A 22,070-nucleotide genomic window follows, 5' to 3' on the forward strand; every position below is an offset into this window, starting at 1 on the left:
CAAAGAGACGCACCTTGTCTTTAAGGTGAAAAGGAGAAAAATGGGTGGCAATATTATCAAATAACTTCCAAGTGGCCTCGAATGCAGGAAAACCGTGCCATTGGATCAGGACTTCACTAACTGAGGTGGCTTCGGTATCATGAAAGCGAACACCCATGTGTGCTGCAGGCTCAGTTTCTAACTCCAATACGTTGAGATGCGGGGTATGAAGGTGGGCATGAAAACATTGCCATGGAGTGTAACACCCTGTCATTTTATCACGTTGTTATTTATTATTATAATAATTTTTTGAGATTTTATAATTATATTAATTATTTGATATTAATTTTAATAGATCTCTTTCATATACGAATTTAAATGTTAACATATTTATATATAAAAGAATATAATAATAATAATCATAAAATAAATAAATAAATAAATTACGATTAATAAAATAAAGAGGTTTTGACTTAAAATCATTATTTATTTTATTTTATTATTAAAATTGTTGAGGAAAAAAAAAGTAGTATTCTTAGTTAGACTCAAAAACCCACACACACGACATTCCCCTCCCCTCTGCTCTTCTCTCTCTCTTCCTCCTGGTTTGCGCCTCCACTTTGGCCGCCATCAGCACCGCCCTCTCGTCACTTCCACGAGCAGCATCCGGCAGCACCGGTCCATTTCCCCCTCCCACGAGCAGCAGCCCTAGCGTTCTCCTACCCGCACACGCCAGCAGCACCACCACAAGGGCTGTGCCGCCTCTGTGCACACCCCAGCCGTGCAAACCACCACCAGAAGTCCCTTGCTTTCACTCCCCTTCTCTATCTCTATAATTGTGAGCCATTTTTTCTTTGATTTCTAGTATTTATTTGTTAGATTGATGTTTACTTGATTATTGAGTTTACTACTTTGAGTATTTGAAATGGGTATTGGTTAAAAATGTCATCTTTATCATGTCTAGGGCTCGATTTAGAGATGAAATTACTTATGGTGTGTGTGAATGCTACATTTGGTAGTGAGATGGTTGATTGGAAAACTTTACAAGTTGTTTTAAGGCTTAGTTTAGTTATCTGTTGTTGTGATAAGTGATAATTGGTAATGGTATGCTTGTAGTTGAATATGGAAGTGGTCTTGGTTGTTAATTGGGAGTAATAGTTCTTAATTAGTGTTGTTTGATTGTTGTTAATCACAAATACTTTTGTTAGGTTGTTATTATAGCTATAAACGAGGTCATGAGTATAGTGTCTAACTTATCATTGATGGTTGCTAAAGTTACTTGTTATGATGTTTGATTATAGTTCTTTCTAACCTTGGAGAATGTAATAAATGATATTGCGATGTGATAACTTTAAGATTTGTCATTATCATCATATTAGCACTATATTAACATCGTAAGATTCAAGTGTGATTTGTAAATTTTTTGGTAACGTGAATCAATATAACTCAAATATGGTTTATGTAAAGGAACGATTTACATAATCCTTTTATTCTTAAATTGATGGAAAGACTTATGTTGTTGTTGAGTCAATGATTATGATTGGTGTTGAATGAGATGTGTCTGTGTTAGAGCAATTGAAAACTTATCTCGAACGGATGATAGTGGTTACTTGGGCATTTAGTTGGTATGACAAAGTAGTTAAGGGAACTTATAAGTTCTATTTCTAACTTGTATAGATTCTTAGTTCATAAGGGGAAAGTAGAACCTTAGTTGGGTGACTTTTGTAACTTTTGGTCGTGCAGTGACGCTTACAGGTACGTACATGCAGTAATTAACTATCATATTCATTGTTTTAAAGTAGTTAAGGGAACTTATTATATGCGTCGTATTAGAATTATAGAGCGCCAGATTGTGAACTATGCTATCGAATAATCATAATAGTGGTATAGACAAGTAGAATGAAAGCATTAGGAGACTATGAGAACAAATTCCTAAATAGTAGAGTAACGCATTATGTTTGTGTGTGGTATCGAAGTGATTCCCTAGTTATTGAGCCTTGATTTAAACTGAATTTATGTTCAGTTGATTTAGTAGTTGATTTAGTAGTCCCCTAGGTGAGATCCGATGGGATCACCGTACGGGGGTATGAGCATACTTTTGTCATTGGGCATCGGGAGGCCGATACCGCCCTTTGACCGAGGTGTTACCATGCGAGCCTTGCAGACCCCAATATGGTGGCCTTTTCACTGGATTAGTACCCCAATGTGTTAGTTTTTCCCGAAGGTAGGACCCGAGAGGGTCAGCTGGAGGGGATATGAGCTTATACTTTGCCATGGGCGCCCGGTGGCTAATAACGCCCTTGGCTGTGTCATTGTGCCTTGAAGTAGAGAAAAGATCCACTGATAGAAAGTTATACAATGATAGAAAGTTTATTCATTGATCGAAAGTTATTTAATGATAGAAAGTTTATTCATTGATAGAAAGCTTACACATTGATAGAACGTTTACTCATTGATAGAAAATTTACTCATTGATAGAATAGTTTATGCTAGTGAGAAGTGCGCTTAAGTTAAGTTACCTCAAGGGAGTTACCAATCCCAAAGATAGACTATGATCACACTTCCTTTAGGATAGACAAGCTCTACAAGGTAAGGTGTTAGGTAGTCTGTTAATGCCTTGGCTGAGTTGATACTACGTGTGGTTTACAAGAGTTTATGTTTTGAGAATAGGAGTGTGAAGACCTGCATTCTACCCAAGAATACATGGTTTGGGTTGGAAAGGACGTGATGAGATTAAGAAGTATAGGTGGACGATAAACGGTTACAATTTGTGCTTGTGTCTTATGAAATCATCTTATGTTGTATAATATAATGTTATCTAGTGGGTTAGCCTTATTATGTTTGATGTTAGTTACTGACGTGTACGTGTTTGTGTTTATGTTTGATTGTTTGATGACTTTCTATAATTGTCATGCTATTACACATTGGCCTTTGGTCTGATGTCGAGCAGCAGGAGGATCATAGACAGGCGTAGCAGGTATTGGAGGTTCTTTTACATCGCATTGCATTGCATTGCATTGGGGTAGAGTGATGAGGGTGAAGCATAACCTGTGTCATACCGTTGTCTTTCGATTTTGCAGCTTTTGTTTATTTTTTGTAAATTTTGGTTGTATACGTTTTGTTATGAGGCCTTGCGTCCTCCTTTGTATATTTATATTTCCGCTGCATAGTTTATAACTTTGTATGGTTTTAAAGAGTTAAGTCATTTTAAAATGCAAGCGTTGACACTGGAACCACGATCTATGCTTGGCATGTTGATTTGAGAAGTCGGCGATGAATCATTCTGCCGTGGTGTGAGATTTTAAAGGCAATGATGCCTTAGATTAGTTTAATGTTTTTATTGTGCTAATTGCTCTACCAAATGTTTGATTTTTATCAGAGATGCTGCCGAAATTTCTACTCACATTTATAAAGTTTATTATTTATTTATTTATTTTTTTATTTTAATGTAACGCCCGAATTTGTTTTGGTTTCGTATAAGGGGTCGGAAATTTAGGGGTGTTATATAGACGTGTTTCAACTGTGATATGTGGAAAACCGGGTGGATCTTGCTAATAGAAGGGAGAGCCAATTTATACGCCACCGCACCGACTTTAGCCAAGATCTCAAACGGCCCATAAAACCTGGCAACAAATTTGTCACAGGGTCGCCGGGAAATAGAGTGCTGTCGATAAGGTTGAAGCTTGAGGAAGACAATGTCTCCTACTGAAAAAACATCATGGCGTCGCTTACTATTGGCAGCCTGTCTCATGCGATTCTGAGCAATCAAGAGCTGAGCGTACAATTCATCGAGCAAAGCATCATGTTCGCGGAGCAATTGATCAATACTTTTGACCGGTGTGGTATTGTGTCCTAAGCGGTCCACAATAGGAGGTAAAGGCCTATACAAGGCTTGGAAGGGAGAGACATTGGTCGATAAATGAGTGGAAGTGTTGTAGCAAAATTCGGCCCAATGCAACTGTCGACTCCATTGCTTGGGTTGATCATTGATGAAACAACGAAGGTATCCTTCTAAGGCTTGATTGACAATTTCGCTTTGACCGTCCGTTTGGGGATGGTAAGCGGTACTGTGTAAGAGAGTAGTACCCTGCAAACGAAACAACTCTTTCCAAAAGATACTCATGAAGACTTTGTCTTAAAGCCGTGCAAACGAACAACCTCTTTAATGAAAATGGCAGCCACGCTAGAAGCAGAGAATGGATGTTTTAAACCAATAAAGTGAGCGTATTTAGTCAGATGATCAACGACGACCAACACCGTATACCATCCGCCGGACTTGGGAAGGGCCTCCACAAAATCCATGGTCACATCCATACTTGAGTGGGAATAGGAAGAGGTTGAAGGAGCCCGGCAGGTCATTGGTGTGAGTGTTTCTGTTGTTGGCAAACAAGACAGCTGCGTATGTACTCCGTTACTTGCTTCCTCATATCAAACCATAACCAATGTTCGGCGAAGTGTAGATACGTCTTGAACTTACCGTTATGACCTCCTATTGTGGAGCAATGGTAATCATATAGAAGTTTCTGAATGAGGGAGATAGCCTGAGGTAATACCGCATGACCTTTGTATAATAATCTCCCATGCTTCATGGTAAAACCCAAGTGATTCACGTCATGTTGAGAAATCTCTGCCACAATTCTACTTAACTGGCTGTCATTTTCAATTTATTGTTGCAATAGTGCTCAGTCGATATCGGGAATGGTGACGCCGGAGTTTTTGGATAACATCAGTGATGCCGGGTGGCGGAACAAAGCATCGGTCGTACTATTAGTAAATCCCGATTTAAACTTGATCTCAAAATCATACCCCATTAACTTGCCAACCCAACGATATTCCACACCAATCTCCCTCTGAGACATAATGAACTTGAGGCTATGTTGATCAGTCCACTCAACAAAACGTCGTCCAAGTAAATAATGACGCCATTTATGGACAGCTAAGACGATCGCCATGAGTTCTTTCTCATAAATGGGTTTCGAGCGGCCGTGGACACCGAGAGCCTTGCTAAAATAAGCTATAAGATGAGACTCTTAAGAAAGAACTGCTCCCAACCGGTGCCCGGAGGCGTCAGCTTCAACCACAAATGGTAGTGTAAACTTGGGCATGGAGAGTACAAGAGCGGATGACATTGCTTGCTTCAAAACTTGAAAGGCAGTTTCAGCTTCAGAATTCCGGTTAAAGGAATCATTTTTTAGTTCTTGCGTCAGGGGGATGGTGATCATAGCATAGTGACGTATAAAACGACGGTAGTAACCTGTGAGACCAAGAAAATCTCTCAATTCCTCCAAGGTGCGAGGAGAGAGCCAATCAATCATGGCTTTGACCTTCTCTGGATCAACCGCTTCACTATCAGCTAACACAATATGTCCCAAATACGATACCCGATGCTTACCATACTCACACTTCTTGGCATTAGGATACAACTGTTGTTTACGCAAGACCTCCAAAACAATAGTCAGGTGGTGAGCATGTTCTTCAATAGAAGAGCTATACACTAGAATATCATCAAAAATGACATTATTACAAATTCGTAATGCGCGTCGTGAGTACGAAAAGTTGTCTTATGTGTATCGGTTTCTCGAACGCGAATTTGATGATAACCAGATTTCAAATCCAGCTTAAAGAAAATTACTGCATTGTGGAGTTAATCGAGGAGTTCGTCTATTACGGAAATCGGATATTTATCGACAATGGTTTCTTTGTTGAGGGCTCGATTGTCCACGAAAAATCGCTAGGACCCGTCTTTCTTCTTTACCAACTAGACTGGGCTGCAATAGGGGCTGTGTGATGGTCTTATAATTCCTGCCCCCAGCATATCTTCTACCATCTTCTCTATTTCGGCTTTCTGTATTTGAGGGTACCGATATGGTCATAAGCTCATCGAATCACCTCCTTCTTTAGTCACAATTTGATGTTCCAACCCCCGATTTGGCGGCAACCCAAGTGGCATTTCAAAGACCCTTGCAAACTGATTGATCACAGCTGTCAAAACATCTGGTAACCCTTTTAATGACAGTTCGTTCTTCTCTTCCACATTCAGTCCCTCCACCTGTTTAAGCTCAATAAGAATGCCCCCATGTTCTTTTTGGATCATCTTCATCATTGACTTAAGAGAAACCTTGGCCTCCCCAAGCTCGTGTCTCCCTTTATAATTACCTTAGCTCCATTCCACTGGAATTGTATAACCTGTAATTTCCAGTTTGTTGAAATCGTGCCCAATTTTTACAACCACTGTATCCCCAAAATAACATTAGAATTTCCTAATTCTAATGGAAAAAAATCTTCTTGGATTTCAATGGCTTCTAGACATACCTTGACTTCCCTACACTCGCCCCTTCCCATCACATTCTTACCCATCCCTAACATGACACTGAATTCCTCGGTATCTAAGACATCCAACCCCAACTTTTCAACCCCAACGCTGAATTCCTCGGTATCTAAGACATCACAATCACTAGGGTATTTTTATTGTTCCAGTCAGGGGCATTGTTTTTGGATTGTCAATCCCTATTACGGAATTGAGGGATACGCTGACTGGAGCAATTGGTAAATCTGCCTGCTCCGGTTCTACCTCAGTAATCTCATCGTTGTCATGTTCATCTTCTCCCCTAATCCACGTCACACTCAACTTACTATTCTTGCATTTATGGCCGATGTTCCACTTCTCATCACAACGAAAGCATAACCCCTTACTAAGCTTCTCTTGAAATTCTTGGTCCGATAAACGTTGCACATTTTCTGGTATTTTCTTTGGGTAGGCTGAGTGGTGAGGGTGTGTGGGTGGTTGATGATGAGGATGAGGGAAAAGAGGTGTCTGGTTTTGGTTTGTGTTTGTGGTTGGGTTTTTGAGGAGATAAGGAGTTTTATGAGAGAGGGGGGTAGGTTAAGGGTGATGACGTGGGGTGTAATAAGGTTGGTTTTGTAATTCCTCCATACATGCCACTTTTTTCTCTTCTATTTTGATGGCTCACTCAATTGCCATCTCAATGCACTCTGGGTCCCACAATCTCAACTCAGTTCTTATTAAAGGTTTTAATCCCTTAATGAAATTGGAAATAATTACCTCTTCAGTCATGCTGCTTAAAGGTGAGGCAAACAAGATGAACTTCTCACAGTATTCAGCTACCGTCCCCTCCTGATACACAGACATCTACTGCTCACAAAGGGATCCGCCGTCATGTGGTCGGAAACGCTGCAGTGCCCTCCTCTTGAGCGCAACCCATGAATTGACAGGGCTTCGTTGATTGACCTACTGCCACCATACCCAAGCTCTTCCCTCCAAACCGACCACCGATATCTCCATTTTTTTTTCACTCAAATTATAAACGGTAAAGTAATGCTCAGCCTTGGAGACCTAAATGTCTGGGTTTTCTCCATTAAACACCGGAAAATCGATTCTCCTGTGCCTCCACGGGTCTCCTCCATTGTGAAGGTTTTCATCTCTCCTAGGTTGTGATGGCTCTCCTAGGTTGTGATGGAGTGGGCATCTCAAAACCGCCACCATTTATAAAAATGTTGGACCGGGTACCGGATATATGTGAGGGCTGGCCTGGAGTGCTCTCTTTGGGTATTAAGAGAGCTTTTACTTCTGCCGTGAGTATCGTAATAGATATTTTTAACTCTTCTTGATTTTTTTGAGTTTTTTCCCTTCGACATCCATAGTGACTCTTCTTGTACTACCATATCTTGAATTCTATCCTCAAGTGATTGTTTCAAGGCTGGAATGGAATCCTAAAGTTCTTGCACTTGGCCTTCCAACACATCCAAACGGTTAGCCTGAGTAGGAGCCATACCATCGCCAGAACCAGAATGCTCTGATACCACTGTAATACTCGACTGCTATTTCACTTCTTTCGAAGCTGAACCAGTACAAAAAAGAAATGAGAATCAGAGAAAAGAAAAGAAAAAGAAAGAGAGGTTAGAGGTGGAATGCTTGTATATTATGTAATCAAGGCAAGGCGCCCCCGCTCAACTGTTTGAGTGGTTGAGTAACTCCTTAGTGTGAGTACACAATTCAACAAATACAAGTATGAAATCTAAGGGTATATCCTACCTCTATTTATACAAAATCTCATAACAGAAAAAGAGAGAAGTCCAATGCATAACCAAAATTGCAGGCTATAACAAACTCAAATATTCCTTGCTAGCTCAGCCTTCTCAATTCTTCTTGTTTCTTCTTTTGTAAGTGAGGACAATACGTGGGTTTGTTTCTGTACTTGGGCTGTCCACTTGCTTTGGGCTATTATCCGGACTATTCATTACACGGACACTCAAAGTTTTTGGTGTCAAAAAGCCAAGATTTTTCTCCGGTTATGTGATGTGTAGCTCCTGTGTCAATAATCCAATTGGTATCATCAAACTTTACATTCAAACGATTATCGAAAATTGTAGCATTACCTATTTTTGGAGGTGGTGGAGGTGGTTTCTCATTGCCGGTCATGATGTATCACAAAAAAAAAATAAAATTAACAAGGGTTTGATACCATGTAGAATTATTTTAAACTTATGGCTTGAGTTTTATGAATCGATCAACTCCCCTATAAATACTACAAAGCAAACCCTAGAATAACCATAACTTTGGCAACTAGGAAATAAGGAAACAATATAAATCTTCCACAAATATTCCCACACATTATAAAAGATCCTACAAAATATATTATTGCTCAATAGAGTTTGAACTAATTGTGCATTAGTTCTGTTCCTGCAGCAACTTCAGTTCTGTTCGATAATGTCGATTTGCTTCAATCTCGACTCTGTCAAAGTTTTCGGACTGAATACTCGAAAGGTATATCACTATCAGTGAGTTCTTTTGGTGTTTGTAAGTTGTAAAGATTTCTGTAGTTTCTAAAGAATTAACACTCCTTTTGGTTATTCCACATGACACAATTTAATAATTGTTTGGATATGTATTACACAATAATGTGTAAATTGTTTTAGTTACACATGTACTTTGGGTCACCATCGTTGTCACCGATTACCAATCTTCTCATGCTTAATTAAATTATATTTTCATTACAATGCTTACTATTTAATCCCAACAACCACGACGGTTCATAAGATTCTTATTGCCTTGATTGAGTTTTGTATCATGTCACAGTTACCCAGAATGTCTATTTATTCTATATTTCTTATACAGATTTGGAGACCATCTGGGTCTAGGAGGAATTTGGAAATAGTCTCCATGTCCTTAGTTTCTACTGATGCAACAATTTCAGTTTCGGCTGGGAATTACATTCCGGCAGCTCCTATACTAATGCCGGAAGGACCTTGGCAGCAGGTGATTAACTTTTTTTGGGCATATTCGTGTCTTGTTGTCTATCTAGAATATTGGCATAAAATGATAGCATGGTACATTCCAATGTATATTTCTCATTTTGCAGATTCCTGGAGGAGTCACAGCTGCAAAGGGATTCAATGCTGCCGGTGTTTATGGTGGATTGAGGGCCCAAGGCGAGAAACCAGACCTTGCTTTAGTAACTTGTGATGTAGATGCTGTTTCCGCTGGTAGGTTATAGGTGTTCCTGTGCCTCTTCACTCTTACTTGCTGTGATACATGATGATAATCTTGAGCTGTTTGGTGTATCTGAACTTTTTTGGTCCATCTCAGTTTAATGTCTTGAATAATGAAGAGTCATTTCTGCTTTGTTGGTTAGAACTTTAATGTATTATGAAATTGTAATAGTTTGTGTTGTGTATTGTTCAAGGTGTTCGCTGTGCCTTGGATCGACCCAACTATGATTCAAGACAAATTTGTAGGATGTGGTTTTTGTAGTAGAAGGAGAAGAGAATTCCAAGTCAGCATTGTTGTAGCAGAGGTGTTTTGATTGGAGAGGAATGACTTGATTGTAGAGAATTCCTTGCATAGAACCTTAAGATATGATAGTGGTGTTCTGGCCCTCTTTATGGGCTATATCGCTAGATATTTGGTTTCAGAGTTATGCTTCTTTTCTGTAATATATGTGATATTTTATAATGGAGTTTTTTTTATATAGTTTTAAAGAAATCCATCAAAACTATGTTGTTTTATGTCAAAATTGTTGATTTGTTGCATTGCATATCATTGAAACTGAGTGTTTGTATTGCTGTTTGTGTTTGCCTTGAATTAGTTGATATCTAATTCATAACATATCATGAAGAATTTGCAGACGGCTGACATTATTTGTGAGATAAGCTAGAGGATAATAGAAATGCTGGAATAAGCCTGAAGCTGTACACTTTTCTATGTTGTGTTGCATGTCTTGAGGCTAATGCTATTACTAAACGCCTAATTTGTTCTTATTTTTTATTAGGGGCTTTTACTATGAATGTGGTTGCTGCTGCACCAGTTGTGTATTGCCAGAAAGTTTTAGAGACATCCAAAACGGTATGCAGATTATATTATCGTATAGGTGATGTCCACTACTATGTTAATGTATAGAAGTTTGGAAAAATTAGTAGAGGAAATCATTAGTGACCTTTTCCATGTAGTTTTTACATTTTGATTTGACTTGGCACTTGAAGATATGATGTATATTTGGACTAACTCCTTCCCCTTGTTAGGCACGTGCAGTATTGATAAATGCTGGTCAAGCAAACGCAGCCACGGTGTGCATTTCATAAATCTTTACTATCATTTGCATATGTGACAAGTGTCATGCTTATAGATTGATGAATTGGAAGTGATAGGTTATCTTATTGTATGATCTATGATAAAAAAAAAATATTAAAGTTTGACTCATTTCATACATAAAGCTGGGGATTGATAAGTTATTTGATAGCAGCTTATTTATGCTTTCAGGGTGACGATGGCTATAAGGATGTTTTAGATTGTACCAGCTCCTTGGCTGAGGTATGGTTTAAAAGTCAATTGCAGGATTTTTGTCATGGTAGTGAACAAATTTCAGTTTGTGTTGCATCTTTTGAGGGTTTTTGTCATCATGCAGTTGCTCCACTTGAAGCAAGAAGAAATACTTGTTGAATCAACTGGTGTGATTGGCCATAGAATTAAAAAGGTAGGGAAATGAAAGAAACAACTACTATTATATTGCAATGTGAATGCTAGTTAACCTCATCGAAGATGAAAATTGAGAATACTAACTGTTCTGTTGGTGATTCATTATTCAGAATGCTCTTCTTTCGGCATTGCCGAAGTTGGTTGGTTCTCTATCATCTACAATTGAAGGGTATATCATTTTATTTTCTTTTCAATAAGTTTTGCTGATAAGTTAACATGCTAATATGATGCTCATTCTTGGGGTCTTATGTTTGTTTTCTTTTGTATAACTTAAATTTTATATTACTCTTTTCCATGAAAATGTTTTGGAACTTACTTGAGGATCTATAGGGCAGCATCTGCTGCGGTTGCAATCACAACTACCGATCTTGTGAGCAAAAGTGTTGCTGTGGAAACCAAGGCATGTATATTCGTACTTTTCTTATATTTCCATACATACAGTTGTTTGGTATCTGTAAGTGGCCTTATTTGAATGTGACGTGTTAATTCTTGCTTCATGCTCAAACTTTGAAGAGCCTATAGAGCTTAGAGTGCTTATTTGTTTTGAGCATTTAGAAAATTGGGAACCAAATACAAATGTACAATATGAATCCTTTACCTTTAATCCTATACTACAAGAAATCTTTTTAGTTGCATTAAGTACATGATATTATGCGAAAAAAGTACTATGCGGAGGAATATTATGCGACCTAAGTTTGCCACTAAGGCTAAACTTTAAAGGGGATATTCTATTGGAAAATCAACAATACTATATGCATCAAAATGTTGAATATTCAAGTGATTCCATAGTTTCCCTTTGAAATTATAGTGGCGACTTAGCGGGTTTACGAATGATTGATATATATGTTATGTTTCGATGGAAGGAAATTAAAGGGAAATGAAGGGGAGTAAAATGGTCAAATGGAGGAATATTATCTTTCATTTGGAAACACATCAATCGCCCCTCCCCTTCCCTTTCTTTCTCTTTCTAAAATGTTATCCAAACACATTCTAAGTGATTTGACTCTTAAATGTATTATTAATGGACTAGAGTAAAATGATTCATTTGAATTCATCTTTTTTTATTTATGTAAAGTTGCACGCAATGTTTGCTAACAAGGGTCAATCGAAACATTTTCCTTGTTAGTTGTATCATTAATAAGGGTAATGTGCGTACATCTGACCCTCCCAATTCCCACCCTAAATGGCGCCATTTAATGACATCGGAGTAATAGAATATAATAGAATATATATATAACGGCTAGCTTGATAATTAGTCCTTATAGAGGTTGGTAATATGCAAATTAGAGTTTAGGATGTCTAAAATATTTCGGGAGATTTTAGGGATAAACAACTAGTACTGGTACTTGTGAGTTTTTTTTTAAGTGCAATGCTAATCGATTGTGTTACCTTTACGTTCTTCTTTGATATCACAATCCTAATCCTTAGGTGCATTTCTTTAATATCGCAAATTGAATGATTTAAGTGCTTTCTAGATCCAGTTTAGGGGCTAAAACTAGGAATTTTAGTGTGCCATTAAGATGATTAACCTATGCATATAGAGTATTAAGTCGCGGAAAACTTGGCTGAACCTAGGAGCTTTGTAGGCCACTTACTCATTATGCTCATTAGTTTCCGGATAGGGAACACTTGGCCGTTTTCCGATTTGGAACGTCCAACCCGAAGCGCAAAATATTAGCGTATGGGTCTTGTACCAAATCGTCAAATAGTGCGACCCATAGACTTACGCCGCTATTGTTATGTTCAGATGTAGGGATAAGAAGACTAGATAGAGGAGAAAAAAGGAAAAAGATTAAAATAAAATTTTTTTCTTATGTTGGTTGTTGATGAAGTTTAAGAAATCTTGTTTTATATAGTTAGATTTTATACAAACCTAGAAACCCTTTAATAGGTTTAACCCATTTTTTCTTTTTATTATAGAAAGGGATGTGATGTGTGTACTCTGATTTATGCAAGCTATCTTCCATTCCGGAGTCACCTTAGGTAACATCCCGGGTTATTGTTCCACATTTCGGACTGTATTGCGTTTCGAAAACAATGATTATGGTAGATGACAAAGTTTTAACTAAGATTTGTTGTATAGCCATATCATTAGCAACTTTGTAAATCTGATGCTTGGTCTTTAGGCGCTTGACCTATTATTTGATTGCTACATAACAAAGGGTTTAGGGGCTTCGCCTTTTCAAGCTCAGGCATCAACACTTCTCAAATTATCTATGTGATACAAAGAAACATAGAAGAGAGCTTTCGTCTTGTGATTTATTGTGAATTTTTAATGTTGTCTATTTAATTTGACTTGTTCTCTTTTGTTTTTATGTATATATGTATCTGTTGAGAAGTTATTATATTATCAGAGATTTTTTTGTTTTAGAAGTAGGTTAGGAAAGGAATGATCATTCAACTTGTTCAGTTCTGTTGCGCACAACTCAAGAGGAGTACTTGATCTTTAGGGTCTAATCTATAGTTACACGAAACAAGACTCAGATCCCGGGCTTTGATGTTTCGATTTGCAGATGCCATACTTTTTTAATCATGTCAATGCAAGAGAAGAAGAAAAGTAATAAGAAAACCTAAACTCTAAAAAAACAGAGTGAAAGCAAAGAATATAGAAAAAAAATGGGATATTCTATATGGTAGCAATGTACTTTTATGAAACGCCAGTGGTAGCATATCTTAAAACAATTCAACAGAGTAACATTGTAATGTTGTACTTAAAGCTACAGCATCATTAATGGGCTAAAAACGTTTAGTTGACCGTTAAGTTGTGAAATATCTTGTTTGCCCTTGTCTTCTTTCCTTAAAGCTACAATAGATTTTCTAGTTAAGATTTGCTACCATTAGCGTTTCATAAAACTATATTGCTACCATATAGAATATTCCTAAGATATTTCACAACTTAACGACCAAGTAAATGTTTTTAATCCATTAATGTTACTCTAACTTTAAATACAACATTACAGTGCTAATCTGTGGATTTTTTTTAAGATTTGCTACTACTGACATTTCATAAAAGTATGTTGTTACCATGTAGAATATCCAAAAAAAAAATACTTAGCTCCCGACATTTTGAAATAACATTGATATTCGTGGTTTGGTTGTTACATGAGGAAGAGAAAGCGATGAAAGGGAGAAAGGTAGAAAGAGAATTATTATTATATATTTTTTTTTAATTTTGCAGTTGCCTCTTGCGCCCTATATACTATCCTCTACCCCTAAGATGCCAGTGTCTTCATAATAATGTGTTTTTTCCTTTTCATTGGGGAGGAAGATACACCATTAGTTATGTGTCTTTGACGAGGCTCCAACTTAATATGTGTAAGAACTAAGAAGGTTTTCGAATGTAGGCAACCTAATTATACAATTGCAAAGAGTATATTCTAGCTTTTTCCTTGTGTCTAACTATGACTTTCTCCCTGTATAGTGGCAAGTGGCATTTAAATGTTTGCTTCAGTCTATTATTCCAAAGTTGAATCTTTATTATTAGAGATTCCCTTAACTTTGTATGTTACAATGTTGTTTCTATCATTGATTATCATCTTCATGCCAATTTAATGTTCTTTTGTGGATAATAGGCGTGTGAATTGTGTAGTATTGGTAAATATATCTATGTCCTCTACTAATATTTGTTTCCTCATCTCTCTAATAAATAATATATGCTTTTATAAAATGGTTATAATTGTATTTTAAAGGTAGGAGAGACTCGTATCCGAATTGGGGGGATGGCTAAAGGCTCAGGGATGATCCATCCAAATATGGCAACATTGCTTGGGGTATGTAGTCTTTGAATGCTGCAGTTTTACCGTGTCTTTGATTAGAAATTGCACTGAAGGAGTTGTATGACTTTTAGGTCGTTACCACTGATGCTGTAGTTGATAGTGATGTTTGGCGGAAGATGGTGCAGGTTGCTGTTGGTCGAAGTTTTAACCAAATTACGGTTAGTTAGACAAGTTTGTCCAATATATGGCTTTCACTTTTCTTACATAAGAGGGATTCAGAACTCTTCATTAGCTAGTTAAGAGTGCCGTCTTTTTTTCCATTCCTCTTATGGTGTTTATCAGAGTATGCAGTCCATTCATTTCAGCTCATGCCTCATTATATCTTATTTTTGTGATCTGAGTGTAAAATTTTGGATGATATGAAAAACATAATATTGTTGGTTTGGTAACTTGACAAAGCTCTATCACTTACAAGTTAGATACATATTCTTTTTAAATATTTTTAAAATTATGTAGTATGTCACCAACAATAATGCATACAATGCTCATGTTTAAGCAATAAGACTATGTTTGGATAGAGAGAAATAGAGGGAAAGGAAGGGGAGGGATTTGGAGGGGAGGGGTTTGGAGGAAAAACATAGACAAACTTTGTTAAGATAGTGGATAGATTGAAGGTAAAACACTAATTTCTTTTCTCTTCCCTTCTCTTCTAAACAAACAAAGAGTACTCTTCCTCCTTACCCCTTCCCTTCCCTTCCCTTCTTTTCTCTTCTAATGTGGTACCAAACATACCGTAGGAGAGAGAAAGGCTCTTGATTTTGCTTCCAAATGTTTCCAACTTTGGAAAGATTTTGTTTTCTAGAAATAAAAAATTTTGCTTATCCTCTCTTCCTTTCCTTAATTCAATTGCAGTTCAAATGAGGGTTGGATTTTTTTCCCTTTCGCCCCTTATTTCTTACCTTTAATAATTCTTTTGTTCCTCTCTCCCTCCTATTTCCTTCCCTTTCTTTCCGTCCCCTTCCCTCCTATTCCCTCCCCTTCCTTTCCCACTTGAATTTCTATCCAAACAGTGTAAGTGATTTTGAGTATGCTATCTAGACCGTATATTTTTGCCCTTCCGATATGGCAGTAACTACATTTTAGTCAAGCTCCTTAACATTTTGGTTGTATTGGGAACACATGAGCATATTGTAGTGTTTCGTGATACCTATGTTCTATACTATGTACTCCATGCATGTGAAATTTTCTAGAATTGCAGGTAGATGGAGATACTAGTACCAACGACACTGTCATTGCTTTGGCTAGTGGGCTCTCTGGTGGAGCAAAAATAACCAACATGAATGGTCTTGAAGCATCACAACTTCAGTCATGCCTTGATGCGGTACTAGAACTTCTTACATGTTTTTATTTTTTATTTTTCTATAGTAATGTCTTCAAATCATTTGACATTCTCTCATGTTGATTTGTTTTGGCTCGTTAGTTGACCCTATCATCATCATATTAAGGCTTTGGCGTTGTTTTTGTGATATCCACTGTTCTTTGAAATACTTTTGTCTTTTTTCCAGTCATCGTCTTTGTTTCGTTGATTGTTGGACCTTATTAACTTCTTAATTCTTATATGTCGACCCCACCACCTTATATAAACTCCTGTCTTCTGTATTTGAAGTTGATTTTGATCATCATTTGATGAGGAAATACTCTAGAATGTTTAATTTTATTAAAGCACTGGGGGTTTGATGGAACTCGATTTTTTTTTTCAGGTAATGCAAGGTCTTGCAAAGGCAATTGCGTGGGATGGAGAAGGAGCAACTTGTCTAATTGAGGTATGTGCTTTACGTGCAAGAGGGGCTGATCAACACAAAGTCTTGTATGAGACGGTTCACCGTGAGATATGCCTAATACTTGGGTTAAGATGCATTCTCCATAATCCAGCTGATTGGCATCATCATGGATAGGAAGCATTACATTTATACCCCCTTTAGTTAAACACTTTTGGAATTAACTGCACCTGGTGAAGCCATATTGTTTGAGCGATTCTGATCCACAAGAAGATCCAAATCTGAACTTTACCTGACACAGCTGATTTGGCTATTTTTTTTCTTGTTAGATATCTTCTATAAGCATGGAACTCCTTAGTTCTGCTTTAATGCTGTGCAATGACCTGATATGGGGTTTTACGTAGGCGTATTTGGTAATGACAATGTGGTGGTAACTTGGAGAATAAGTTAGTTTTATGTGTTAGCTTTATTATAAATAAGAGGAATTATGGAGTCATTATGAGGATAAAGATTGTTATACATTTAGTGGGTAAGTTAATTCTCAATTAGGAGATCTCAAGCTTCTCGAATTTGCTTGATCTATCTTTCGTTATTTTGTAATCGTTCTTTAATCATCAATTTGATTGTATAATTTTGTCATTTTACTCTTTCAGTTCTCAATTTACAGTTTTAGTGAATTTTTCGGTTCATAGCATGCTCATGTGGGTTGTTTAGAGATTGAACTTGAATTGTGGATTTGTTAGCCTTACAACCAGTGTTCATAGTTCCTACTTACCACATAAGTACCAAACCTGGTACTAGAAACACTGCTCTGTTGAGGCTGAGTACCTGCCAGATCCTGCCACCAACAAATGATCCTTGTGTGGATAAAGCTATATCTATGTTAATGAAGACCAACAGCTTTAGTTTTGTAATTGATGGAGCAAGCGAAGAAAAATAATGAGGAAAAGAGAAATGGATTAGTTGTTAGATTCGCCAATAGACGTGATCTTGGTAACTCATGTGAAGGGTACTTACAACATTGGAGTTTAAAGATACGTTCAGTCTTTTATAACAGTTGACTTGTCATATATAACTATTACCATTAGTGTACTATTTGGTTGTTGGTAAAGTGTTGTACACCTTGTTAATGTTCCCTCCCTCAAGCCTATAAAATTACGCTTGCAGGTATCTTTGAAGTGCACCTAAAAGTTTAATGCAAATAATATTATGCCTATAGGTATCTGTGAAGGGTACCAGTAATGAAGCTGAAGCTGCAAAAATTGCACGATCTGTAGCATCTTCTTCTCTTGTCAAGGTACTATGGGCTGCATATGATTTTTTTTTTCTGTTTTGTTTCTTGAAATCTCTGCTTTACCTACTCTGCTGTATCTATGCTTCCAGGCTGCTGTTTATGGTCGAGATCCAAACTGGGGCCGCATTGCTTGTGCTGCTGGCTATGCCAATATCCCTTTCAATTTAAATAAACTTCGAATATCACTGGGAGATATTGTACTCATGGATGGTGGACAACCACTTCCATTTGACTGGTATGGAAGGATATTTTATTAAATGCTTATTAATATGTACTTGATAATAGCTGAAAGAGATCAATACACTGGCCACTTTGATCCATGAGATGTAGTGTCTTATGTAGATGGTGTTTTCATCCTTGTTCCTAACATTTTAATATCTTCATCTTCAGTGCGGCTGCCAGCAGTTATCTTCGGGAAGCCGGCGAAAAACATGGAACTGTTGAAATATACATCTCAGTGGGTAAGTGTTACATTTTGACTAATACAGATACCAAGTCATAGACAGTCCAATGAGGTCAATCATTTGACATCAGAGTAGAAGAGAAAGAAATGCAATAGCAATTTTTATTCATTGGTAAACCTCATTGTACTGTATACGCTAAAGCATAAGTCTTCCAGTCTGCACCATAACCTTTCTATTCCTGAACATTATTACAGAGGTATGATTTTCTGATACAATAGTTTGTAGTATAGTGATTATATATTGCTGTTTGATTTCCAAAATTCTACTCTTTTAAATTAAGCTTCACCGTCTAAAACAGATTTGTGTTCTTAATGCGAGAAAACGTGGTACGAACTAGTCAGATGGACTTAATTAGATTGTTAAAACAAAAACAGATTTGTGCATTCATGGATTGTCCTTAATTAGCCATGAACTTGCCTTTGTCGGAAGACGACAGAAAAGGTGAAAGTCGACTCTTGTTGGTTGCTGGAACTGAATCAGATTGTTGTTTTCAATACTGGGCCTCCTGAATTTTAGATTTTTTTGTCTGTTTGGTGTACTTTGGCCAAAGGAGACTTGTTCACAAAGATAAATTTCGTATGGAACACTGTTTGATAAAAGCATAAATAGGGGAAACTAAAGCAGTTTTCTTGGCTCTATTTTCAATTTCATTCCCATTGCTTATCAACCCTGTTAAGTTTAACGACAAAATTCTGAGATTCAAATTCAAAATCAAAATCCATTGACCTTTGCGAGGCATCTCTTCTCATGGATTAGTGTTAAAATTCAGGGGTTTTTACCCACTTTGTGGTCATCTGTTCGTATACATGAGGTTCTAGAGCCCAGTAATTTATTGATGTTTATAGTTTATTTAGCACTAGTGTATAGTTTAGAATGTTGGTCTTTGATCATCTGTGTCATCATTTTATCTGGGGTAGATATTAGATTTTTGTAGAAATAAGGGAGAAAATCAGAGACATACACAGTGTACAATACAACAGACTCTTCTACTCCTATATCCAATCATATGAAAAAAAAACTGTTCCTGAAACCATAGAATGTAGTGTAAAGTTCCTATTTCTGTAGGACACTGGAATAGCTCCTTGTTTTTGTTTGTCTACGCTTCTGGATAAACTGCTGATGAGGCTTCTTTATTCGACATTATCTGTTGCAGGCGATGAACCGGCAGAGGGTAAAGCATGGGGCTGTGATCTGAGCTATGATTATGTCAAGATAAATGCTGAATACACGACTTAGAAACATGGATCATCGCTTATTTATATTGCAGAATTCAGCATATCACGCGAGAATCCTTTTCAAAAAAGTAATAAGATGTGCAATGTATTGATTAGTTCCTGCATGTAATCTCTGTTTGGATCAAGTTAGAATAGCTTTTCAACAAGTTGTGGGTTTAAAAGAAGTTAGAACAGTCTTTTTGTAACCTCAAAATGTTCTATAAGGATGATGCATCAAATACTATACTATGTAAAGTAACCATAATTCTTCAATTAGTATAATGTTTGATGTTTGACCATTTCCTACAGTTTTACTAGATGTAGTTAAGTTTATATAATAAAATTCCACAAATTAAATAGTGCAAGACCTTGTTTTCTTCACCATAGTACAATAATATTCTGAGTTAAAAATTGTTAAAAACTAAATAGAGCTACTAACAAAGCATAAAACTGCGTCCTAAGGCGCTACTCGTTCGGTCCTTCTAGAACACTTCCATTTAACTTAAATATCACAAATTTTTGTAAGAGACGGTCTCTTTGAGAGACCATCTCTAATTGAACTGGCCTATTATTTATTTTTTAAAATATTATAAGTAGGCATTAAGAATGATGTAAGTAGACATTTAAGATATTGAAAGTAAGCATTGAGATTATAGTAAGCATTAAAGATAATGTAAGTAGGTATTAAGAATACGATTAGTAGGTATTACTCTTTAATGGGTTAGGTTTAAGATATGTCTCTCGAAAAGACAATCTCTCATGAAACTAACTGCTTAAATATAAAATTTTTTTAAAGTTTAATGATGCTATTTTAAAAGGGGAATAAAGAGTATAAAATAGTCCATGTCAATTGAGGATGTACTTGCATGCTCACAATACTCTAGAAGAATTTGATGTATTAAAATTAGGGGTGTTCAAAAATATCCGATTCCGAAAACCCGATCCGAAAACTCGGTTTCCGATTTTTAAAAGCGGATAAATTACCCGATTTCCAAAATTCGGATAATCCGGGTCGGGTACCCGGTTTTAAAACCGGGTATTCGGGTCGGATACGGATCACGAATTTTGGAAACCGGGTACCCGGTTTCCGGTTTTTTTTTTTTTTTTTTTTTTTTTATTTTTTTTATTTTTAAATATAAAAAGTAAAATTAAAAACCCTAAATCAGATTTCTATCTTGTGCGTGCCGCCTTCCATTCCAGTGTGCAGTGTCTTCCTTCTTCTTCCTCTGAATAATTCGCCATTGATATTCCTTCTTCTTCCTCCTTCATTCTTGCTGCTGCTTGCCTTGTTCCTCCTTCACCATTCACGCCGTTATCTTTAATTGGGTAAGTTTGTTTCAATTTTTTTGCCATGTTCTTCTTCAGTTGTTCTTCACTTCTTCAGTATGTATTTAATTTTTTTTTTTGCCATTTTCGATTTCGATTTCATTATCTTAGTAATTATTTATTTAACAATTTCATTATCTTAGTAATTATTTATTTAACAAAACTGAAATCCCTATTTTCAGTACTATTTTTTTTTTTTTTGCCATTTTCGATTTGAACACAGATTTAATCTGCCATTTTCCGTGTTGAATTGAAGATCTACATGGATTCTTACACACCGGTTCCACCATCTAGATTTTCGGTATTCTGTATTTAGTTTGATATTTGTTCCGCCATCGATATTTTTTCTGATATTTATTCTGATATTTGTTCTGATTTTCGGTATTCGGTATTCATGTAACTTATTTATTCTGATATTTACCATTCTATATTCTATTTTGATTCATGTAAGTTGTGAGTTGATTGTGAATTGATTGTGATTGGGAATTACATTTGGAGAAAATAATTGATTGGGAACCACTGATGAATTCTTATTACTGATTGTGTTATTACATTGGGAATCACTAGAGAAAATAAGTTGTGATATTGTTGTAAGTTGTGAGTTGTTATTACTTATTACTGATTGTGTTAGGCTAAATGAACTGATGAAATGATATTGTTTTTTCAAAAGTTTAAGTCACGAATTTGTCTAACAACAGACACTTGGACATCAGGGTAAAACTTAAGTTATATGTGTTTGACTTCACATTTTATTGATGATAACTGGAATTTGCAAAAGAAAATCATAAACTTTTGTCCTATTGCTGGTCACAAGGGAATACTCATTGGAAGAGCCGTTGAAAAATGCTTGATTGATTGGGGTTTGAAAAATATCATGACATTGACTGTAGACAATGCAAGTTCAAATGACATAGCCGCCAATTACCTTAAGAAAAGACTAAACATTTGGGATACTGGTTTGTTGGAGGGTCAATACCTACATATGAAATGTGCGTCACATATTTTGAATTTGATTGTGAAAGATGGTTTAAATGAAGTAGATTTGTCTGTTTTAAAAGTTCGCGTTCTTGTGAAGTATGTAAGGTCTTCTCCTGTTAGGCTTAACAAGTTTAAAGAATGCATAAAAGAGGAGAAAGAGGAGAGCAAAAGCCTAGTTGTTTTGGATATTGAAACTAAAGATTAAAATGGTTTTTCAAAACTTGTTTGATTCTTATTCTAATTCTATGCCTCCACCAAAGACAAGTGGAGCTACTTGCTCCACTTCAACCTCTTCAACCTCTACCATTTTTACTCAAAGTGGGACTCA

General features: G+C 36.6%; 1 protein-coding gene across 1 annotated transcript; it reads left to right on the forward strand.

The window, feature by feature from the left end:
- Positions 1-498: 498 nt before the first annotated feature.
- Positions 499-19,737, forward strand: LOC130816029 (arginine biosynthesis bifunctional protein ArgJ, chloroplastic). The gene is made up of 18 exons (XM_057682599.1): positions 499-817; positions 8,687-8,764; positions 9,116-9,256; positions 9,360-9,483; positions 10,269-10,342; positions 10,519-10,563; positions 10,757-10,807; positions 10,902-10,970; positions 11,083-11,141; positions 11,303-11,372; positions 14,662-14,742; positions 14,820-14,906; positions 15,947-16,069; positions 16,449-16,511; positions 17,686-17,763; positions 17,850-17,995; positions 18,151-18,221; positions 19,378-19,737. The coding sequence occupies exons 2-18, from the start codon at positions 8,708-8,710 to the stop codon at positions 19,458-19,460; spliced, it is 1,422 nt and encodes a 473-aa protein (XP_057538582.1). The 5' UTR covers positions 499-817; positions 8,687-8,707; the 3' UTR covers positions 19,461-19,737.
- The last annotated feature ends 2,333 nt before the right edge of the window (positions 19,738-22,070 follow it).

Source organism: Amaranthus tricolor, chromosome 6 (genome assembly GCF_026212465.1).
Source record: "Amaranthus tricolor cultivar Red isolate AtriRed21 chromosome 6, ASM2621246v1, whole genome shotgun sequence".
Lineage (NCBI taxonomy): Eukaryota > Viridiplantae > Streptophyta > Magnoliopsida > Caryophyllales > Amaranthaceae > Amaranthus > Amaranthus tricolor.

Excerpts from the sequence above, each read along its gene's own strand:
- LOC130816029 (XM_057682599.1), top strand. The coding sequence starts at position 8,708 with ATGTCGATTTGCTTCAATCTCGACTCTGTCAAAGTTTTCGGACTGAAT. Across the intron at positions 9,257-9,359 it reads CGGAAGGACCTTGGCAGCAG|ATTCCTGGAGGAGTCACAGC; the intron begins GTGATTAACTTT and ends CTCATTTTGCAG. Across the intron at positions 11,373-14,661 it reads GTGTTGCTGTGGAAACCAAG|GTAGGAGAGACTCGTATCCG; the intron begins GCATGTATATTC and ends TGTATTTTAAAG.